The sequence below is a fragment of the Betta splendens genome, chromosome 7 (assembly GCF_900634795.4).
Source record: "Betta splendens chromosome 7, fBetSpl5.4, whole genome shotgun sequence".
Classification (NCBI taxonomy): domain Eukaryota; kingdom Metazoa; phylum Chordata; class Actinopteri; order Anabantiformes; family Osphronemidae; genus Betta; species Betta splendens.
In genome coordinates this window covers 16906234-16923598 of record NC_040887.2, presented here as the reverse complement: position 1 = coordinate 16923598, position 17365 = coordinate 16906234, and the positions used below count along the sequence as shown (strand labels likewise).

The following is a 17365-nucleotide window of genomic DNA, read 5'->3' as shown; positions in this document are numbered from 1 at the left end:
AGCAACCACTTGGAAGTGATTTAGCCTTGGCTTCTTCTCTGAGAGCTCTAAGGCATTCCAAGGAGGCCAGCTACCTGTAGAAGCACTGCCAGACAGAGGACCTGCTCTTATTGGAGCTGCATGGTCGAATTCTCTACCTTTCAGTTTTACCCGTTGTTTAGGCTGAAGGTCATCAGGAGAGAAGAGGGGTTGTTTCTGCTGGTAGCTCCAGTTAGCACCAGTCGTTTAAGGTCAGGGCTTCATGTTAGCGTCTGTCGAGTTAAAGTGGTAGTAACATGGCTGCAGCCTTCTGTGTCTGTTAAAACCCCAGTGATTTTCACACATCCACTGTCCATTAGGTTAGAAAGAAACACAAGAACCATAGCAACAAATGTAAGCAAAGCAAAGTTTTTTTAGATCTTAAGACAGATTCCAGCAGGGAGGAATAAAAAGAAGAGAGACTTGTCTGAAGGAAAGGATCCTGTAACAGACGCTGGGCCTGGCAGAGAGATGGGGAGCGTTAATGGGCATGAGCCTGGTTCGTAGCAGCTCTGACAGGAGGAATGTGAATAAGAGAGAACGCTGCCTGTTCTCGTCTGAGCCTGATACAGCTTAAACCTTAATCCCTATTCTTCATTCAATAAGCCACATCATTACACTGGCTGACATGTTCCTTTATTATGATCAACACTAGTGTTGTAGTGAGTCAATCCCACGTATATCAGCTTCGTCTTCCATGTCCTGGTGGAGCCGGAGAATTAACGCCTTACTCTTCATCTCTGACCGATATGAAGCTGGATCTGGACTCGATGGAAAAATGTCAGCGTGCCTTAAGAAGCATCCTTTCTCCAGATAAATATATTTGTCCTGTACACAGAACAGCTATATGAACCTTTGTATCTACTGTATTTGCTTTTTAAATTCATCTGTGACACGTCCATCAGTCGTGACCTGTGAAACCTTTCCTCTCACAAGCTGTTGTTTCATTGAACGTCATGTTCTGTGCATGAGGCTCAGCACCGTTGTTTATTGTTTTCATCAGAGTCTCAGTCATTGTATTGTTCATGCACTTTGCAGTTTAACAGTTCTCTTAGTTGTGTCTTTGGCATCGTTACGTCTTTCTCCCAGGTTGGAACATTTTACCACATCAGAAGCGTCATCAGTCTGACACACGTTGGCTGGAGACCAACAGTGTTTCTCTCCGTATTTATTGGCGGTGGTTTGATTTTAAGCTTCACACTGAGAAGCAGGATGCTGTCTTGTTTAGTATATTGGTTTTCGGCTTAAATTGAGCAGATCTCCAGAGGTTTCTAGGACTGAGTCAGATGAAGTATTAAAAGTTCAAATGTGCCAAACATTAGACTGTGAGTCATCCAGATGAAGCTGAGTCTTTGCATTTGTTCTCCCTTGGACTCGTCCAAGTGGCTTCATCAGTTCTGACACAGACAGAGTATCTGATCCTGTCAGTAAACACATACCGCTCCACACAATGTTCTGTCCTTTTACATCTGTACAGAGCTGTTACGTAATCTTCACATCTTCTCAGACACACAGTCCTCAAATGTGAGAAGCAAGCTACACTAATAACCATTGAAATGAGCTGCAGTCTGCATCATGGGCCAGAGCTTTGATGTCTCTACTGGAGCTACTTCACATGAAAAGCCTTCAGGAAGCAGAGAGCTTTCTCCTCTGAAGGCGTCCGAGAGAATAAGACAGGAAGAGGGTGAAGAGGTTTGTCAAGTCACTGACCATTCTGGCAAATGTTGACTTTTAACAGCACAACGCTGTGACATTCTGCATGTTGGTTGTAGCTGAAAGCCTCCCTGACGCAGCAGATGCTCATGCTGCCTAAACACATGTCTTTCTATAATCTAATCTAATCTAATCTAATCTAATCTAATCTAATCTAATCTAATCTAATCTAATCTAATCTTTCAGGACAACCTTCAGCCGTCAGAGATGGAGTTCCTGGATGACGTCATGCTGGCAGAGCTGGACCACCTGCAGCTCTACAATGAGTCCTTCTTCCAGAACAACCTCAGCAGTCCCTTCAATGAGACGGACACCCTGCTGCCAACGGGTGTGAAGGTCACCATAGTGGTTGTCTACATGATCGTCTGCGTCGTTGGCCTGGTGGGAAACTTCCTGGTCATGTACGTTATCATAAGGTAAGACGTTTAAATATAGCATCAGTTTGAAAGTGTGAACAAAATGCAATTCAGGTTTACCACCGGATGTATGAGCTACAGGACGCAGGCTGACCCTGGGGCATCATGGGAAATTGAGATTATGGCAGAGAGAGAGGGTGGATGGAGTCTTTGTGAAGAAGTGGATCAGTAGTTTTGGAACCACAGAGATGTGTACGGTCTTGTTGCATATAATTACCACTAGTTTTCATTGATGAGTGGCCCAGTCCTTCAATCTCCCTCAAGGAGTGAACAGGCTTCATTTTGCAGCGTGTTGCAGCTGCAGACTGCTTCCACAGAGCGTCCCACTATGCAGAGACACAGTAGTTGTATTGTACTTGTACTGTTCACAAGCTTGAGACAAAGCCGAGGCTGATGTTCATACTGTACTGAGACTTGTAGCCTTGAAAAGGAAATGATTACATGTTGGAGTCGAGGGCGCGAGTGCGCACTGGTGTTGAATTATCGCCGTAGTCCTTTAGCAGCAGCTGCGCTCGCACAAAGATGGCTGCTCCAAAAAACAGGTCCTCACAGAGGCCATCAAAGGCATGTGAGTGCGTCAGGCTGGAGAACAGGCTGATTGAAGGAGGCGGTCGATCAGAGCGCCAGCGTTCACCAGATGACGCCTTGCATTGCGTTTCTGTGACTCTTTTACATGCACACACAGATCTAAAGGCGGAGAACATGAATGTTACACATACTTCACCTGTTACTGCAGCCACAGGGTGGGTAGTGGGGAAATACAAGTGTAGACAGTAAAAGCAGATTAAGTCATAATAAAACATTGTTCACCTGAGACGACTTTTGAATGGGTACTAAAGAAATGAATCAAGCTGAATTAAACAAACAGAAAAGATTGAACCTCCTTTGACAAACACAGGAGACGCAGCCTTGAAGTCAATCACAGATGAGTCAGTTGAGCTGCATCCGAGGTGGAGCAGTGAGTAGTGATACCGTAGAGGGTGAGCTGTGGTTTGTGTGCTTTAGGAAAATGAGCAGAAAGCTCACTCGCTCACTCCCTGCAGCGTCTCTGCATTGACAGCCACCGTTGGATAGTTTCATCACATGCAACTTTGGACACAAAATGAGAAATTCGGTGAATTTGAAAAAGCAAACTCTCATTGTGATCATGAAATACTAAGATTGTTGCAGCAGATGAAGAAGCAGCTCAGAGAACAAAGACAAGCAGAAGTGCGTGATGTAGGGAGGCAGAGGAAGCAGGACAGTGGGAGGCTGTCGTCGTGAGGCCGGAGGAGCAGGAAGCACAAAGGATTTGAGTGATCACTGAGTGAGCTGCTTGTTTATTAAGGTGCAAACAGGAATCGATAAGACTGGGATGGATGTGTCCCTGTTCAAGATAAAGGAACTAACAAACGGGAGGAACGTCAATATGAGCAGACACCGTAGAACGTACAGCACCGTCCAAAACACACAAAATCAATGCAACATAAAAGTGAATGTATCGGCTCAGGAAGCAGCCATTTCTCTAAATACTTGAGTCTTTATGGGAACGTGGAAAACAAGGTTTTTGTAGCTGAAGGCCACTGATCAGGAGCGTTCTGCACCTAATTACTCCTGGGGAGACTATCCAGCACAGCAACAAGCTAGTCCACCGCTGCCTGCTGGAAGCTGAGGCGTTGGAGAGGCTCTAAAATGTTGTTTTATGAAATAAACACAAGAAGCGTCTTCAGTTTGGGCTTTGTGGTGGAAATTTTCCATAAAGAAGCAGATGAGAGAGTTGTCCTTTTGTGTGATTTATTGAAATAATAAAGAAAATAAAAATAATGGGGAAAGCAAATAAAAAGCATGGATGTTGATCGTGCACATCAACAAACCAAAAACCAGCTGGGGAGATCAGTGCACACACCACGAAGGTGTGATGCAAAGAGCCCCCGCTCCTCAAGTTGCTTCTGCCTTTTAGCTTCTCTGTCCGACTAGGGTGGAATGTCTTTCTAACCCAATCAAATTACATGCACCATCTCCTCCTTGTCGCAGTGTGTGTGAAGATATTTACATTCTCACACCTGCATCGCTGACGACCAACTATCTGTGAGAAAGGAGCACCAAGTCTCAACAGACAGAGACACAACTCCCCAACCTTGGGTTTGGGAGCTAGATTTGAGAGTCTATCAAGCAGAGACAACCATTGAACAATCTAGGTGAAATGTCAAATGCATACAGTAAGACAAAACACAAGATATTAATTGCAGAACATAAGTCATAAATCATATAATAACTGCATAGAAGTAAGGAAGACACATAGAAATAAGGAAGAGACAATTTTTCCCATAACAGCTTAAATTGACTTAGGATCTGTGTTGGATTTGTATTGACAGTATCCTTCATTTAAGCTAGTTCAGAGAAACGTCTGCGGCCCTCAGACCGGCTGCTGAGTCATCCTTTGACACGCCTTCCTTCACAATTAGTCATTTTAAAAAGAATTTTCTGCCCTGATGCCTGTCAGGCCCTGGCGTTGGGTTTTCATTCTCACGGCGGCTTTGCCTGACATGGTCATGGAGGAAGACCACTGTTGACTGTAAAGTGAATGTTCCTTATTTGATTTATAGTCCCAATCATCAGATTCAGACCTGAACTCGAGGTGGTCCAGAGAGCAGGGACAGGGGGTGTAAATCTGGCTGAAATAGGCGCTGTAGCAAATAGAGTGTGACAGCCTTTCTCTCCTGTCAGTGTCAGACACTGGGGGAATATGCGAAATGAGACCTTTCATTCTTTTACATTGATTAAATTGGACAGTCTTACGTGAGTCCGTTACTTCTCGCAGGCAAATTCTCCGCTTTAGTAAACCACAGAGCACAACCAGCCCATGGAGCCAAACCTCCTGGAAAACCGTGAACCAGTATTATCAGAGGCACGTGACCTTTTAGGAAACTGTTCTTCGTCAGCTCTTCATTCCTCATTCCTCCATCATGGTGGATCCTGAGCTGTGGTTGTCTCTTCCCATCGTCAGAGCCAGAACTAAACTCGTGGTTTCCCTGCTCAGTTCTCCCACTGAGCTCATCCTCTGAGAGCAGTCCCTCAGTATACTGTACGTAAAGTTTCTAAAAACACACATTAATCCTTGATTTCTAATTTCATAAGGAGTGAAAAATATTAAAATAGAAGTTATAGTTACCATCTCACTAGGCATCTATATACCTTTGAATATGTTAATATACGTTTGTATTCTATAACTAGAATAAAGCCAACAGCCCTTAGTGATATAAACACGCTCACTCTGTCACTGTGAGGGGTCACTGTTTGTCCCAGGTGCCAACAGCAGTTAATCAAGGCACATCCAGGTTGCTCCAGCTTCCAGTGCCACCACTAATGACATCCAACAAGCAGCCGCAGCCTGAAGGTTTATCATAAAACAGCAGCGTAACGTGGGGCTGCGTGTCTTTAGCACCTTCACTCGCTGGGTTGGGAGCGTTGTGTGCTCTCAGCTCTGAGGACTGAAACAGCAGTGGACTAACACACGGGCGTGTTTTTGCTCATGGCATCAACATGAAGAACCAGGAAGGATCCTAGAAGCCTCTGCTCAGCCCTGAACCGCAGGGTGAGAGGGATTCATGCTGAATCCAGCAGACGGGCTGTCAGGACGAAGCTGCGAAGCCCCTCCCACCAGGAGAAGTGTAAAGGAAGATTGTCCTGTTTCCATAACAACAGACTTATTCATGTTGTACATTTAAGGACAACCTCAACGTTTTGCATCAGATCTGAGATGAGAAAACATTTGGTTGAGTTTTTATTGAACAAGCTAAAAAACGAGCAGAAAACAATCAAATCTTAATAATAAAAATAATATAATTAATAATGGAGAAACAAAAGCAAAGAGGAAACACCTACCACTAACTATCATTGTGACACTGCTGATGGAACAACCACCTACAACCACAGATCACTGTCTGAGCTCCACTGTTAATAGTTAATAGTGTACAAGTAAAACACAAACAGTCTGATACGGGACCTTTTTATTTGACATTGCATTAAACGGAGCAGACTGGAGAAGACTTGAACATCCTGGAGCAGACTGGAGCAGCCTGGAAATGCCTAGAGTACCATGGAACATCCTGGAACATCCTGGAACAGCCTGGAACATCCTGGAGCAGCCTGGAGCAGGCTGGAACAGAGAATTCTCTCAGTAAAAAAATCAAATTATTGAAACTCTCTTTACTAAGCTCTTGATTAAACCTGAGACTACGATAATTACAGCGAGACATGGGAACTGAAACTGAAGGATGTTTAGGATGAGAGCTCAGAGGTTAACAATGAATAAACATGATGAGCTGAAGTGCTTCAGAACAGAGTGAACCGAACGGTGTAGCGTCGTCGATAGAGTATGTGACACTCAAATATCCTGCAACAAATCAAGATGGGGGGATGATTTAGAGTTAAATGGCGATTTAAAGCAGTACATTTGTCATGGTGACAACTTAAGACATGGCTCAGAATGTGTCCAGGCAGCTGCTTATGAAGCCCTACCCTTGATGCTTGGCTGGTTCTCCTCCGAGGCCTGGATCAGGGCCTCAGTGAGACAAACGGTCCCACAGGTGTTTGAGGTTCATGTCAGAGGAACACAAGGCTCATCAGGTTCATCCTGTAGCATGTCAACAAAGGTCTGATGGTACTTATGACCTCAGTGTGCTGAGAGAGGACCCAGTGAGCTCATTTAATGTCGTCTGCTGTGCTGTGAGTGCGAGTTGAGCGCCGTCTACAGGCCTTTAGGACGGAACACGAGCGGCCAATGACGGCGGCAGAGGGGAACACAGTTGAAGGTGTCAAACACGGGGGACGGGGAGCTGAGCAGCAGTTTGTGCTTACTGTGCTAATTAGTCGCTCCTCTGGGGAGAGACCAAAAGCAAACCAAACGCATTTAATGGCCTTTTGCTTCGTATCTGTGTGTGAAGGTGTGTGTCGAGCTCAGGCACGTTCTTTGGTTTTCTGTGAGCATATAGAGTGAGGCAGACGCAGAAGGCGACGGAGGTCAGTAAACAGAAAGAGGCACCGAGATAACGAGAGGCAGATGAAGGGCGAAGAAAAAAGATCTGAAATGAAAGAGAATGAGAGAGGAGGCGACTCGTTTTCATCTCCGTGCTTCTTTTTCCTAATGAGTGCGTGTGAGAGCATGCGTATCGTGACATGACAGTGTGTCTGGAGGTGCATGTTCTCCAACATGTGAAGAGGTTGGGTTGTTGGACTGATGCTTATTGTTAATGATGCTGCTGCACAAACCCAAACTGTCCAACACTTGTTTCCCACCTTTGTGGTTCAGTGACTCAGCTGCTGGTACTGTCCAAACCGGACTCTATTTCAGGAACAGAGTACTGCAGCCATTACCGCTGACTAGCTCTTACTTTTAACTCTTTTAACACATTACTTTGGTTTCTATGACAACCAAGGCTGAAGTCTGTGTTAAGTCTGGGCTCTCTAAACAATCTGGCTGAAGAACCTGCACCATGCATCACTGCTGGCTAGCAATGCTGCTGCTGCTGCTGCTGCTGCTGCTGCTGCTGCTGCTGCTGCTGCTGCTGCTGCTGCTGCTGCTGCTGCTGCTGCTGCTGCTGTTGTTCCCCGTTCCTAATGAGGAGTGTGAATTATGAAGCCGTTTACTTTCCCTGCAAACGAATCCGTTGCATCAGCACAGAGGGGGTCTGCTGTTCCTATGTGACCAAACACCAAATATAAATATAGTTCATGGTCACATGACTCCTCTGTGAAACACAAACACACAATTCTTCTATTCAGCTTTTAAAAAAAAGGGCTTGAGCCATTTTCTTCACGTACTTTGTAGCTTTTATTGACCCCACAACATTTTTGTAGATGTTTCCCGAGGATCCTGGAAGAAGACATTGGAAGATTTGCCAAATCTGCTTAGTTCCACTGCCCTTGAGTTTTGACTCTGATAGGGAATGATAAACAGTCTGGCTCTTTCATGCTCCCACATTTTTCTGTGAAAGCCTAATATCTGTAAGTCTCCAGAGAGAGTCAGGAAATATTTTCTCAGAACATTTTTCAAACAGGGAGATGTGTTTAAACGGAGCCACACGAGAAACATGGCTTCACTTGAAGTCTGCTTTTAAGTCCCTGCTCAGCCTCATCTGTAATTCATGTTCCCGTGTCAAGTGCTTTCGAAAGGGCTGAATAATGAGGCAAAAACACGACGAGTCTGAATGTAGTGGTGATCCCATGAAAACGAGGCAGGTCAGAGCTAATGGTCCTTCATCTGGTGGCAGGTTCACATTACAGCTCTCGTCTGCGTTGGTCCAGGAGGTTTGTGACACTTGAACTGATTCAAATTATCTCCAGTACAAGAAGACATTAGTTGATGCTGAATGTTAATAAGATCCAACGTTTTTATACTATCGGAGAAGGAAGAAATGAAACACCTTAATTGATTTGATTCAAGCATCTTAAGTGAACATTCTGAGTCTGTGAACATCAAACACAGATGGAGCCTCAGTTTATTTAGAGGTTAGATTAGATTCAACTCTATCCTCATGCAAGACAACAAAATGCAGTTTATCAACCAGAAGAGCAATGAGCATTTACACTGTCTGCAGTAAAAACAAGGTTATAATGGATATATGTGTGTGTGTGTGTGTGTGTGTGTGTGTGTGTGTGTGTGTGTGTGTGTGTGTGTGTGTGTGTGTGTGTGTGTGTGTGTGTGTGACCTACTGTGGACCTAATATATTCATATTCAGATTTGTATTTGTTACATACTGTACACAAAAACCTTACACAACTGTTCAACTATGAAGAAAAAAATAGAATAAGGTACTGTAGGAGTGGAGTGGAGAAACAATAATTTAAATCTTATAAGAGTCTAAAGTTTGAGGAAATGTACATGATGATACAGTATGTGCTCAGCGACTGTTGTGTTCTGTACCAGGCTGGTCCAGCACTGGTCAGGACGTTCTCTGTCCACAGTGGATGATGTTCATGGATGGTTGACGACAGGCGGTGCGTCATCGTCATCTCAAGGCACCATATAAAGTAAAGAACACTAAATATAGGAATATTTAGAAAGCTAATTCCCAGAGGAAACACTAGATGAGAGTGGGGAAGACGTCATCCTATAAACACAACATGTCAGAATGTAGCTGCAGACAAATCATCATACATGTAGATCTGTTTTGTAAGAAGCACCGTGCGCGTGTGGGTCTTTGACGCCTTCGGCCTTGTTCTCGTTCATCACTATTCACTTCTATGCTTCGAACCTCAGTGTCTTCTTCGTCTGCTGCTTCTGTCCTGACGGGACCTGCAAAACCCAAACATGAGCTGTTAGGACCAGGCATAAATAAGTGTTCAGAGACGCAGCAGCTGATTTTTTTCTGAAAATGAACATTTTCTTCTCAAAGTGCACAGTGTCCCTGTCAAAGTGTGAAGGGACGAAGCCTCATCCAACTGCTGCTGTAACACTTACACATCGTCAAGTCTGTGATCGTAGATGTTGCTGTATGTAAAACATCAAGAATCCATGTGGAAACGCTGAAAATACGGTTTGTAATATTTGTTTGTAATAGTTGTTTGTTTGCTCTTTTATGAGAAAAAAGCCACATCAGGTCCGAATCCTGGACCAGAACCTGAAGCGACGACAACATTTACAGAATTATTAGACTTTTCTTGAAGAAATTAAACATCTTATTTTTCTATGCCTTTAAACTTGTGTTTATATATGCACTTGAATTAATGTATTACATGTTAGATTAACTTGACCAGCTCATTACATGAAGTCCATAAACAAGCAGGTTTATAACTATTTACTACTACACATACACAAAATACATTTGTACATACTACTTTATGTACAAAAAATGCAATTTTTAAATGTTTTTGCATATTTACTTACAGATGGGTGATTGTTTTTGTTGATTTATTGGTATACCAGATCTTTGTCCAAATCTACTATAGTAGCTAACACACTTCACACAGCCAATAACTGTTACCTGGTTGACACACACACACACACACACACACACACACACACACACACACACACACACACACACACACACACACACACACACACACGTCCTTGTACTTCCCTTGAAGTGAGGACCTCCATTGACACAATGCCTTCACTAGCCCCTTACCTTACTCTAACCGTCACAAGTAAAGGCAGACAGCTAACCTTTGCTCTAATCAGAACCAAACTCGATTCTAACCTCAGCCGAAAATCACATCTTGACCATCAACGAAGCCATCGGACTCGTGGGGACCAACCAAATGTCCCTACATTGTCGTCACCTTGATAGCACAGACAGACACAGCTGGGTTAACAGTGTGTGCAATCATCTTCGTCAGCTATTTCCTTCAGATGGTGAGCCAGAGCTTTTCCCGTCATCAGGGCTAATTTGTGTTTCCAGCCCAGATGCTGGACCACCGCCGACCTCTGGTCCTCTGATCAGGACTTTTACCGGCAGCCTCTGGACCTTTTCCTGATTCCTAACAACCAAGAGTACAAGTGGTTTTGAGGCAGCATTTCATTTCCATTACAACAGGCAGCGACATGAGCTCTGATCAGAAACCAAGACCAGGAAGTGATTTTGAGAAACGGAGAGTTTCTCAACATCGTCGATGCACATGAGCTAAGATGATGTCTGAGATGCTGAAGAGGCAGGACGATGTCAGAAAACCCAGACTGAATCCTCATGAAGTTTCCCTTAGGGACTTTAACCTGAACCATGATACTGTAGCTGGAAGTACAGTAAATTATCATATTACATTGCTAGGCTGTCAACAACCAATGATGAACACATTAAGGCTTAAATCACAGCTGCCCACACGTTTGTGGCTGATTGGATCAAGAAGCTGATTGGTTCAACAAAAATGTTTCCTCTCTTTACTTAGGGATGTTTGATTTTATTAGTTAACATTTCACCTAGGTCATTTTGATACAGATTATTTTACTAATGAGGCTGATTTGATTCTTACAGTCACAGTTCATTTCATTACACCCTCATAACATATACAGTACCTACTACTTATGATTTGCTATCAGACTTAAGGACAAGGTTAATGGAAACCAGGGGAATGGATCAGACCTGAGAGGAGGGAGGAGGCAGATGGAGGATTTTGTGCCATTAGAGTAATTGGGTTCCTGTTTGTATAAGCAGGTACAGCAAGTCTGCAGAGGAGCCTCATGCTGCATGTTCCTGATTGGCAGTGGATGAAGGTATTAAACACAGAGGTTCCCAGTCATGTACAAGAAGACTGAATGTTTACCGGCAGACAATGCTCCTGAAACGACCTGAGCCCGATGTGTTGTCACTGGTCACATGGAAAATGTGTTCAACACAAAACACAGCAGCATCCAGACATCCAGACAAAGGAATAACGTTTGCAATAATCAGGACTGAACCAGCAATAGAACGGTGGCAGGATACAGAATCATCTGGGTTTTAGTGGAAATAAATCCTCAGACCCACGAGAGTGGAACAAGTGATGGAAGCAGTGGGAAAAAGGATTTCGATGTTTGCCAGTATGTTGATAGAGTGATGAAGTAAAAAAACACAATAATAGTGCTTAAAGTGGGTGAAGGGGAGGAGAAACGCCGACGAATGAAAGGAGCAGGACGAGTCCAGCAAACAAAGATGAGCGGATGGGGAATAGTGAGGTCACAGCCAAACATCAAGCGTGCTGCACGGGTTCCGGTGGATGAGCAGAAAACACAGCGGCGCCTGCTTTGTGTGCGGGTGTAGGCGACTAAATACTACTTTGTGTTTAGTCGCCTACTTTAAACAGTTGTGGTTTTTTAACAGCAGCTCACGCAGATGTAGAAACAAGCAACACCTTCTTCCTCCATCATGATGCTTTATCATGGGGCAGTGGAAGAAGTCAAAGCAGCATTTAAAAATTTCGCAGTGTATGTATATATGTGTATATATATGTGTATATATATATATATATATATATATATATATATATATATATATACACACACACACACACACACACACACACACACACACATACAAGTCACTCCTTGTACTGTCTGACATGTCTGAGCTCTAAATGCTACAGCTGCAGATGCCTAATTACTGGTTTGTGACACCGACTTCAGCCTCATTAGTCTCGGTCATGCAGATACGAGGACTCAACCTTAAACCCAATTAAAGGAAAACCACAGGTTTAAACTTGGACATTTTGTGATTAATAAGAAACCTCTCTGGTGTCTTGTATGCATTAAATCACGGTTGGTATCAAGTATCTAGCGCTCAGGGCCGTTTAGTCACACTCACATTCATCCTCGAACCAGTTTAAAGCCTTCGGTGGCTTTTCCCGTCCTCAACGGCCTCAGTCCTGCTAGTTTTATAACTCACTGATCATCAGGTCAATCTTCTGTCTTCAGTCAATTATCAGCTAATCCAACTGACACCTGATCAATCACACCAGTATTCAAAGTGAATTCACCTGATTGACAGAACAAACCTTCTGCAGCAGATGTTTTGGATAAACTACATTTTAGTGAGTTGACTTGTGGTAAACTTCTGGCTTCCAGTTCACACTACTGCTGGACTCAGTTATATAAACTCAACCGCTCTAGTGTTTTTTTGTAAATCGTCTTCTCTCAGATGATTGTGATTAGCAGCAGATAAGCAGGCCACAGGTTATTGGTTTCTCCCTCTGCTGATACAGATCATAATTAGATGGGCTTTGAATTCATCCACTGAGACAAGAAGCACTATCAAACCCCATCCAAACTAATTTCACACATGATTACACCCGTGCCCTCAGAACAAAAGTGCAACAATAGGTAGGATCAGGATTTACAGGAGCTGTGGACTGAGGACAGCGGCGAGCCGGCGCGGTGCAGCGAGCACGGCGCGCCTCAGTGAGTCCTTAAAGTATTTACACAAACGCATCAAAGCGTCGGCAAACGCACGAATAATCATGTTCTTTGTCCGTGTCGAGGCCTCAGCCCGTCCTCGGTCCAGGTCACATCTACAGCAAATGAGGCCGCTGCTCTTCACTGTACTGGTGCTGATAGTCTAATACAGAAAAAGATTAAAAGTGTAATGGAGCATGAATGAATAACCTCAGACGACATCTTTCTTATCTTAACGTCTCCCTCCCTTCACATAAGTTCCCAGACATCTTAAGAGGCTCAAACCTCATGCTTGATGCTTAGCTTTCTACCAGAGTCTTGTCTTATTTTTATTTTCTCTCATATATCACAGCCTTATATAACAAACCCATTAGTTCACTTCATTTCCTATTCTACTTGCTCAGCACCTAATTTATCACAAATCATTCCTGAACTGCTGTGACTCATCTGACTTAAACCGACCCCTGCTGTGTCAAAGCAGTTCACACATCAGCTGCTCCCAACGTTACCTGTTGCCAGGACAATAAAGCATAAGTACTGATGAAAGTTGCTGAAGAGACTATCTGAACATCTCCAAATGTCTGCAAAGCTGAAAAAAGCTTAAAGCTAGAGGGAGGGAAATAGCAGCCTTGTTTTCAATGTGACGGTTAGAACAGCAGTAAGAATAAGACAATTTTTTTTACATTCATTGTTTTTTCATCACTGTTATGCAAAGTTCACCGCAAAGATCGGTCATGACTGCTGAATGTACTGTAACTAGCTACTGACGAGCCAGCACATAACAGTCTGTTCTAGATTGGAAGGTCTTAAACTAAAAAAACAAACCTGAACAGTGGCAGTTAGATAGCAGCTACACAGAAAAAATGGGAAGATTTAAAACCTGCTGCTTTAAAGGTTCACTGTGGAAATGTTGGTGAGTTACATGTGGGCGCTGGTACAGTACATACACTACATGCTTTTATGGTTGGGGGGGGGGTCTGGTTTGGGGACCACAGGATTGCGTCTCTTTGCTGATGTCGACGTCCTGATAGCTTCATCAGATCAAGATCTCCGTGTGCTGGCGCAGTTTGCTCTCTCCAGATTGGTGGAGACTTCCTGCCCGAAGTGGAAAGTTTTTTGGGGTTCTGTTTACAAGTGAGGGAACGAAGGAGCGTGAGATTGATAGATGGATCAGTGCGGCGGCTGCAGTGATGCGGTTGGTGTGCTGTACGTCGTTGTGAAGAGGGTCACGACTGAAAGGACAAGATGTCGGATACAAGCGGTGGGAATGAGTTTCCTCCATAGGGTGGCTGGGCGCTCCCTTAGAGATAAGGTGAGGAGCTCTGTCACCGAGGAGGAGTTCAGAGTAGAGTCACTGCTCCTGCACATCGAGAGGAGCCAGTTGAGGAGGGTCGGGCATTTGTTTCGGATGCCTCCTGGAACTCTCCCTAGGGAGGTGTTCTGGGCATGTCCCACCCGTAGGAGGCCCCAGCGAAGACCAGGACACGCTGGAGGGACTATGTCTCTCTGCTGGCCTGGGAACGCCTTGGGGTCCCACCAGAAGAGCTAGAGGAAGCACCCGGGGGGAGGGAGGTCTGGAGCTCTCTGTTTAGACTGCTGCCCCTGCGACGCGGCCCTGGATAAGTGGATGAAGATGGACGGATTTACTTTAACTCCATTTTAACTTGACAGAGCTACAGTTGTAGAACCTGTTTGTGCTATGAGGCGTTTCCAGTTCAGACTGCAGTTATTGCATCAAGCTTCTTCCACTGAGACCAGCTTTAAGCAACCAGTGAATATTAAGCAGCCTGTAATTATCTGATTCTTCTTTGTTAAGAGTATTGTTGCTCATGAAATCATTTTATCTCCATTTTCAAACTTGCCAATACAAATTAGACTTTGAATATTCCCTTAAGATCTTCAACGTATTTGCATGATTTTTTAATCAGAATCAGAACTACAGCAGATATTACACAGCAGCTCTGGTTAATCAAGGAGAATGTGTTAATTAAATCACTTTCTGATTTGTGAAATGTATTTTGTTAATAATAAGCAAATATGCAATAAGGAAAATGTCCCTTGATTGACTTGGACTTTTAGTGAGGATGACTCAGCTTTTACCCATAAAAACAACAAACATGACAATATTCAATGTGAAAAACAACAAGTTCTAATAAAAAGAAAACCAGAATAAAACAGTGATGAAATGATTGAATTTACTACAAGCAATATTCAACATAAATAGTTAAAAATACAAATATATGATTATACAGAAAACCCAGCAAAGTCCACATGAGAACAGGAGGAAACATAAAAGCACAAGTGCTTTAAGTTAACATCATGAGGCTGAGCCTCTTGCAGCTTCCTGTCACACCAGGTAGCGTTAAAGCCTGGACGGCAGATTGACAACGTTCCAGCTCCTCTTCTCAGGAGGCTGCTTTATACGTCTGCCATGAAAAGACGCCAAAGAGAAGCGAGCACTCAGCACTTCCTGCACTCAGACTTATAGACTAATGATTCACTGTTTACGCTTCCAGAGGCATGCGCGCGTCTGAATGTGCAGCTGCTGCAGAAAACTGACACAACGGCAGGTGAAGCTCTAATGAAGCGTCCTGCAGCCGCCCAGATTTGTGTTCGTGACTCCACTTGGATGATAACGAGGGCAGAGCATCGGGGGAGGGTGCAGCTGTTTGGAGGTCTTCATCGAGTCCCAAGTACTGGCTTCACGCTGCTGGAGGCCTTTTAGCTGTAATCAGATCTTGAGCTGTGTTTTTTATAACTCTGGCTTCAGGCCGCAATGATGGGATTGTTTACGTGTAATTACTATCGGCCCTTTTCTGCCTTCAAGCCTCCTGTACTGTAGATGTGGTGGATGAATTATAATACAACAGTTTATGACTACTTCGTAGCATGTTATTCTGTTGTTTGGCTTTCTCCTGAATGATGTGGAAGAAATGCTGATTTAAGCCTCATCTGAGCTCGAGGACGTGATTAATAGGAGGAAGGACATCGTATAAACAGCAGAAGCACCTTGTTCTCTGAGCTTCTTAAAAATAGGCTTCATTTTATAAAATTACCTGAATTTCTAGTGGCCTCAGTGACTCTCAGCCGAACGAGGTGAACCTCAAGGTTTCGCCCGCTTCATTGACTGTAGCTGAATAGAAGCAGGAACATGTTATGTTACGCAACAGCCAAAGTCCTTGTTAGACATGATTTACATTTTATCATTGCAAGCAGAAAAACACAAGAAAAAGGTTCATTCAATTCAATGTACAGAAAGAGATTCACTGCGGAAAAAAGCTTTGAAATGTCACAGAAGTAAACAGATAATTTATTACGTGTTTGTTTTTTTTAGTTTTTCTGACTCTGATTGTTGTTCTACTGCCTGAGAACATTCTCAACCCTCTGCTACTCGATGTCTGTCATTTCTTACATATCTGTCTCAGAAGCAAAGTCAGACTCTGTCCTTCATCTCCCTGGTGCTGGACGTTTGGGCCACAGCTCAGGTCCTTCAGGCAGGACTGGTGGCATGTTTCCGAAAAACAATGAAATGAAAACGATGCTGCCAGGACAATATGAGCTCATCCATCCTTCAGACGCTTCATTGACATATTAAAAAGTTCATCTTCTCTAACAGCGTCTTTCTGGCGACGTCTTATACGTTATACGTTAAACAACATCACAAGATTTCTAAATATTTTTGCTTGTACTTTTTATGTTCAAACTATCCAGTTGGCCAGGATTTTGGGGGAATTTGGGGTTTTCGTTAGTTGTCAGTTATAGTCAGCACAATTAAAGGAAATAAACATTTGAAATATACCAGTCTGTGTAATAAATGTATATAATATACAAGTTTCACTCTTTAAATGGAATTAGTAAAATAAATCAACTTTTTGATGATGTCCTAATTATATGACCAGCACCAGTACCATGACGCAACTGAACCAGTGCCTCTTCCTGACTATACAGATGTTTGACTCATCTGTTGACTTCACGAACCGTGTATTATAAGCAGTGACATGACTCCTGCTTTGACATCATGAGTAGTGTCTTAAATTATAGTTTCAAATTTTTTGTCCGTTTGGACTTGAAAAGTAGAAAATCAAGGCAGAGTTCTATTGTTCCCTGTGGCCCTGAGTTCGTAAAGTACCGATCGTGTTTTCTTCTCCTCTAATGTTTCCAGTATGTGAAAGTGTGTTCACAGCGTTAACATCTGTTTCCCTTAGTGGGGGGATGGTTCAATGCTTGGCGCTGCCTTTAAACGTGATTTGACCTCAACTTGGCGTTTGACTGATCCTTCATCTCCTTCATCTTTATTCTCTGAATATTTGATGAAGCTGTGGCGAATGCAAGAATCCACACAGATACTTCTGTTATGTGGGAGATCTTCATG

At 43.5% G+C, this 17365-nt stretch overlaps 1 protein-coding gene across 1 annotated transcript in view; it reads left to right on the top strand.

Moving 5' to 3' along the window:
- Nucleotides 1-17365, top strand: part of oprl1 (opiate receptor-like 1) — a 32953-nt gene that overhangs the window by 3344 nt on the left and 12244 nt on the right. Inside the window, exon 2 of the mRNA XM_029156449.3 lies at nucleotides 1918-2147. Coding sequence (XP_029012282.1) covers nucleotides 1939-2147 — 209 coding nt within the window. The 5' untranslated portion in view covers nucleotides 1918-1938. The remainder of the gene's footprint in view (nucleotides 1-1917; nucleotides 2148-17365) is intronic.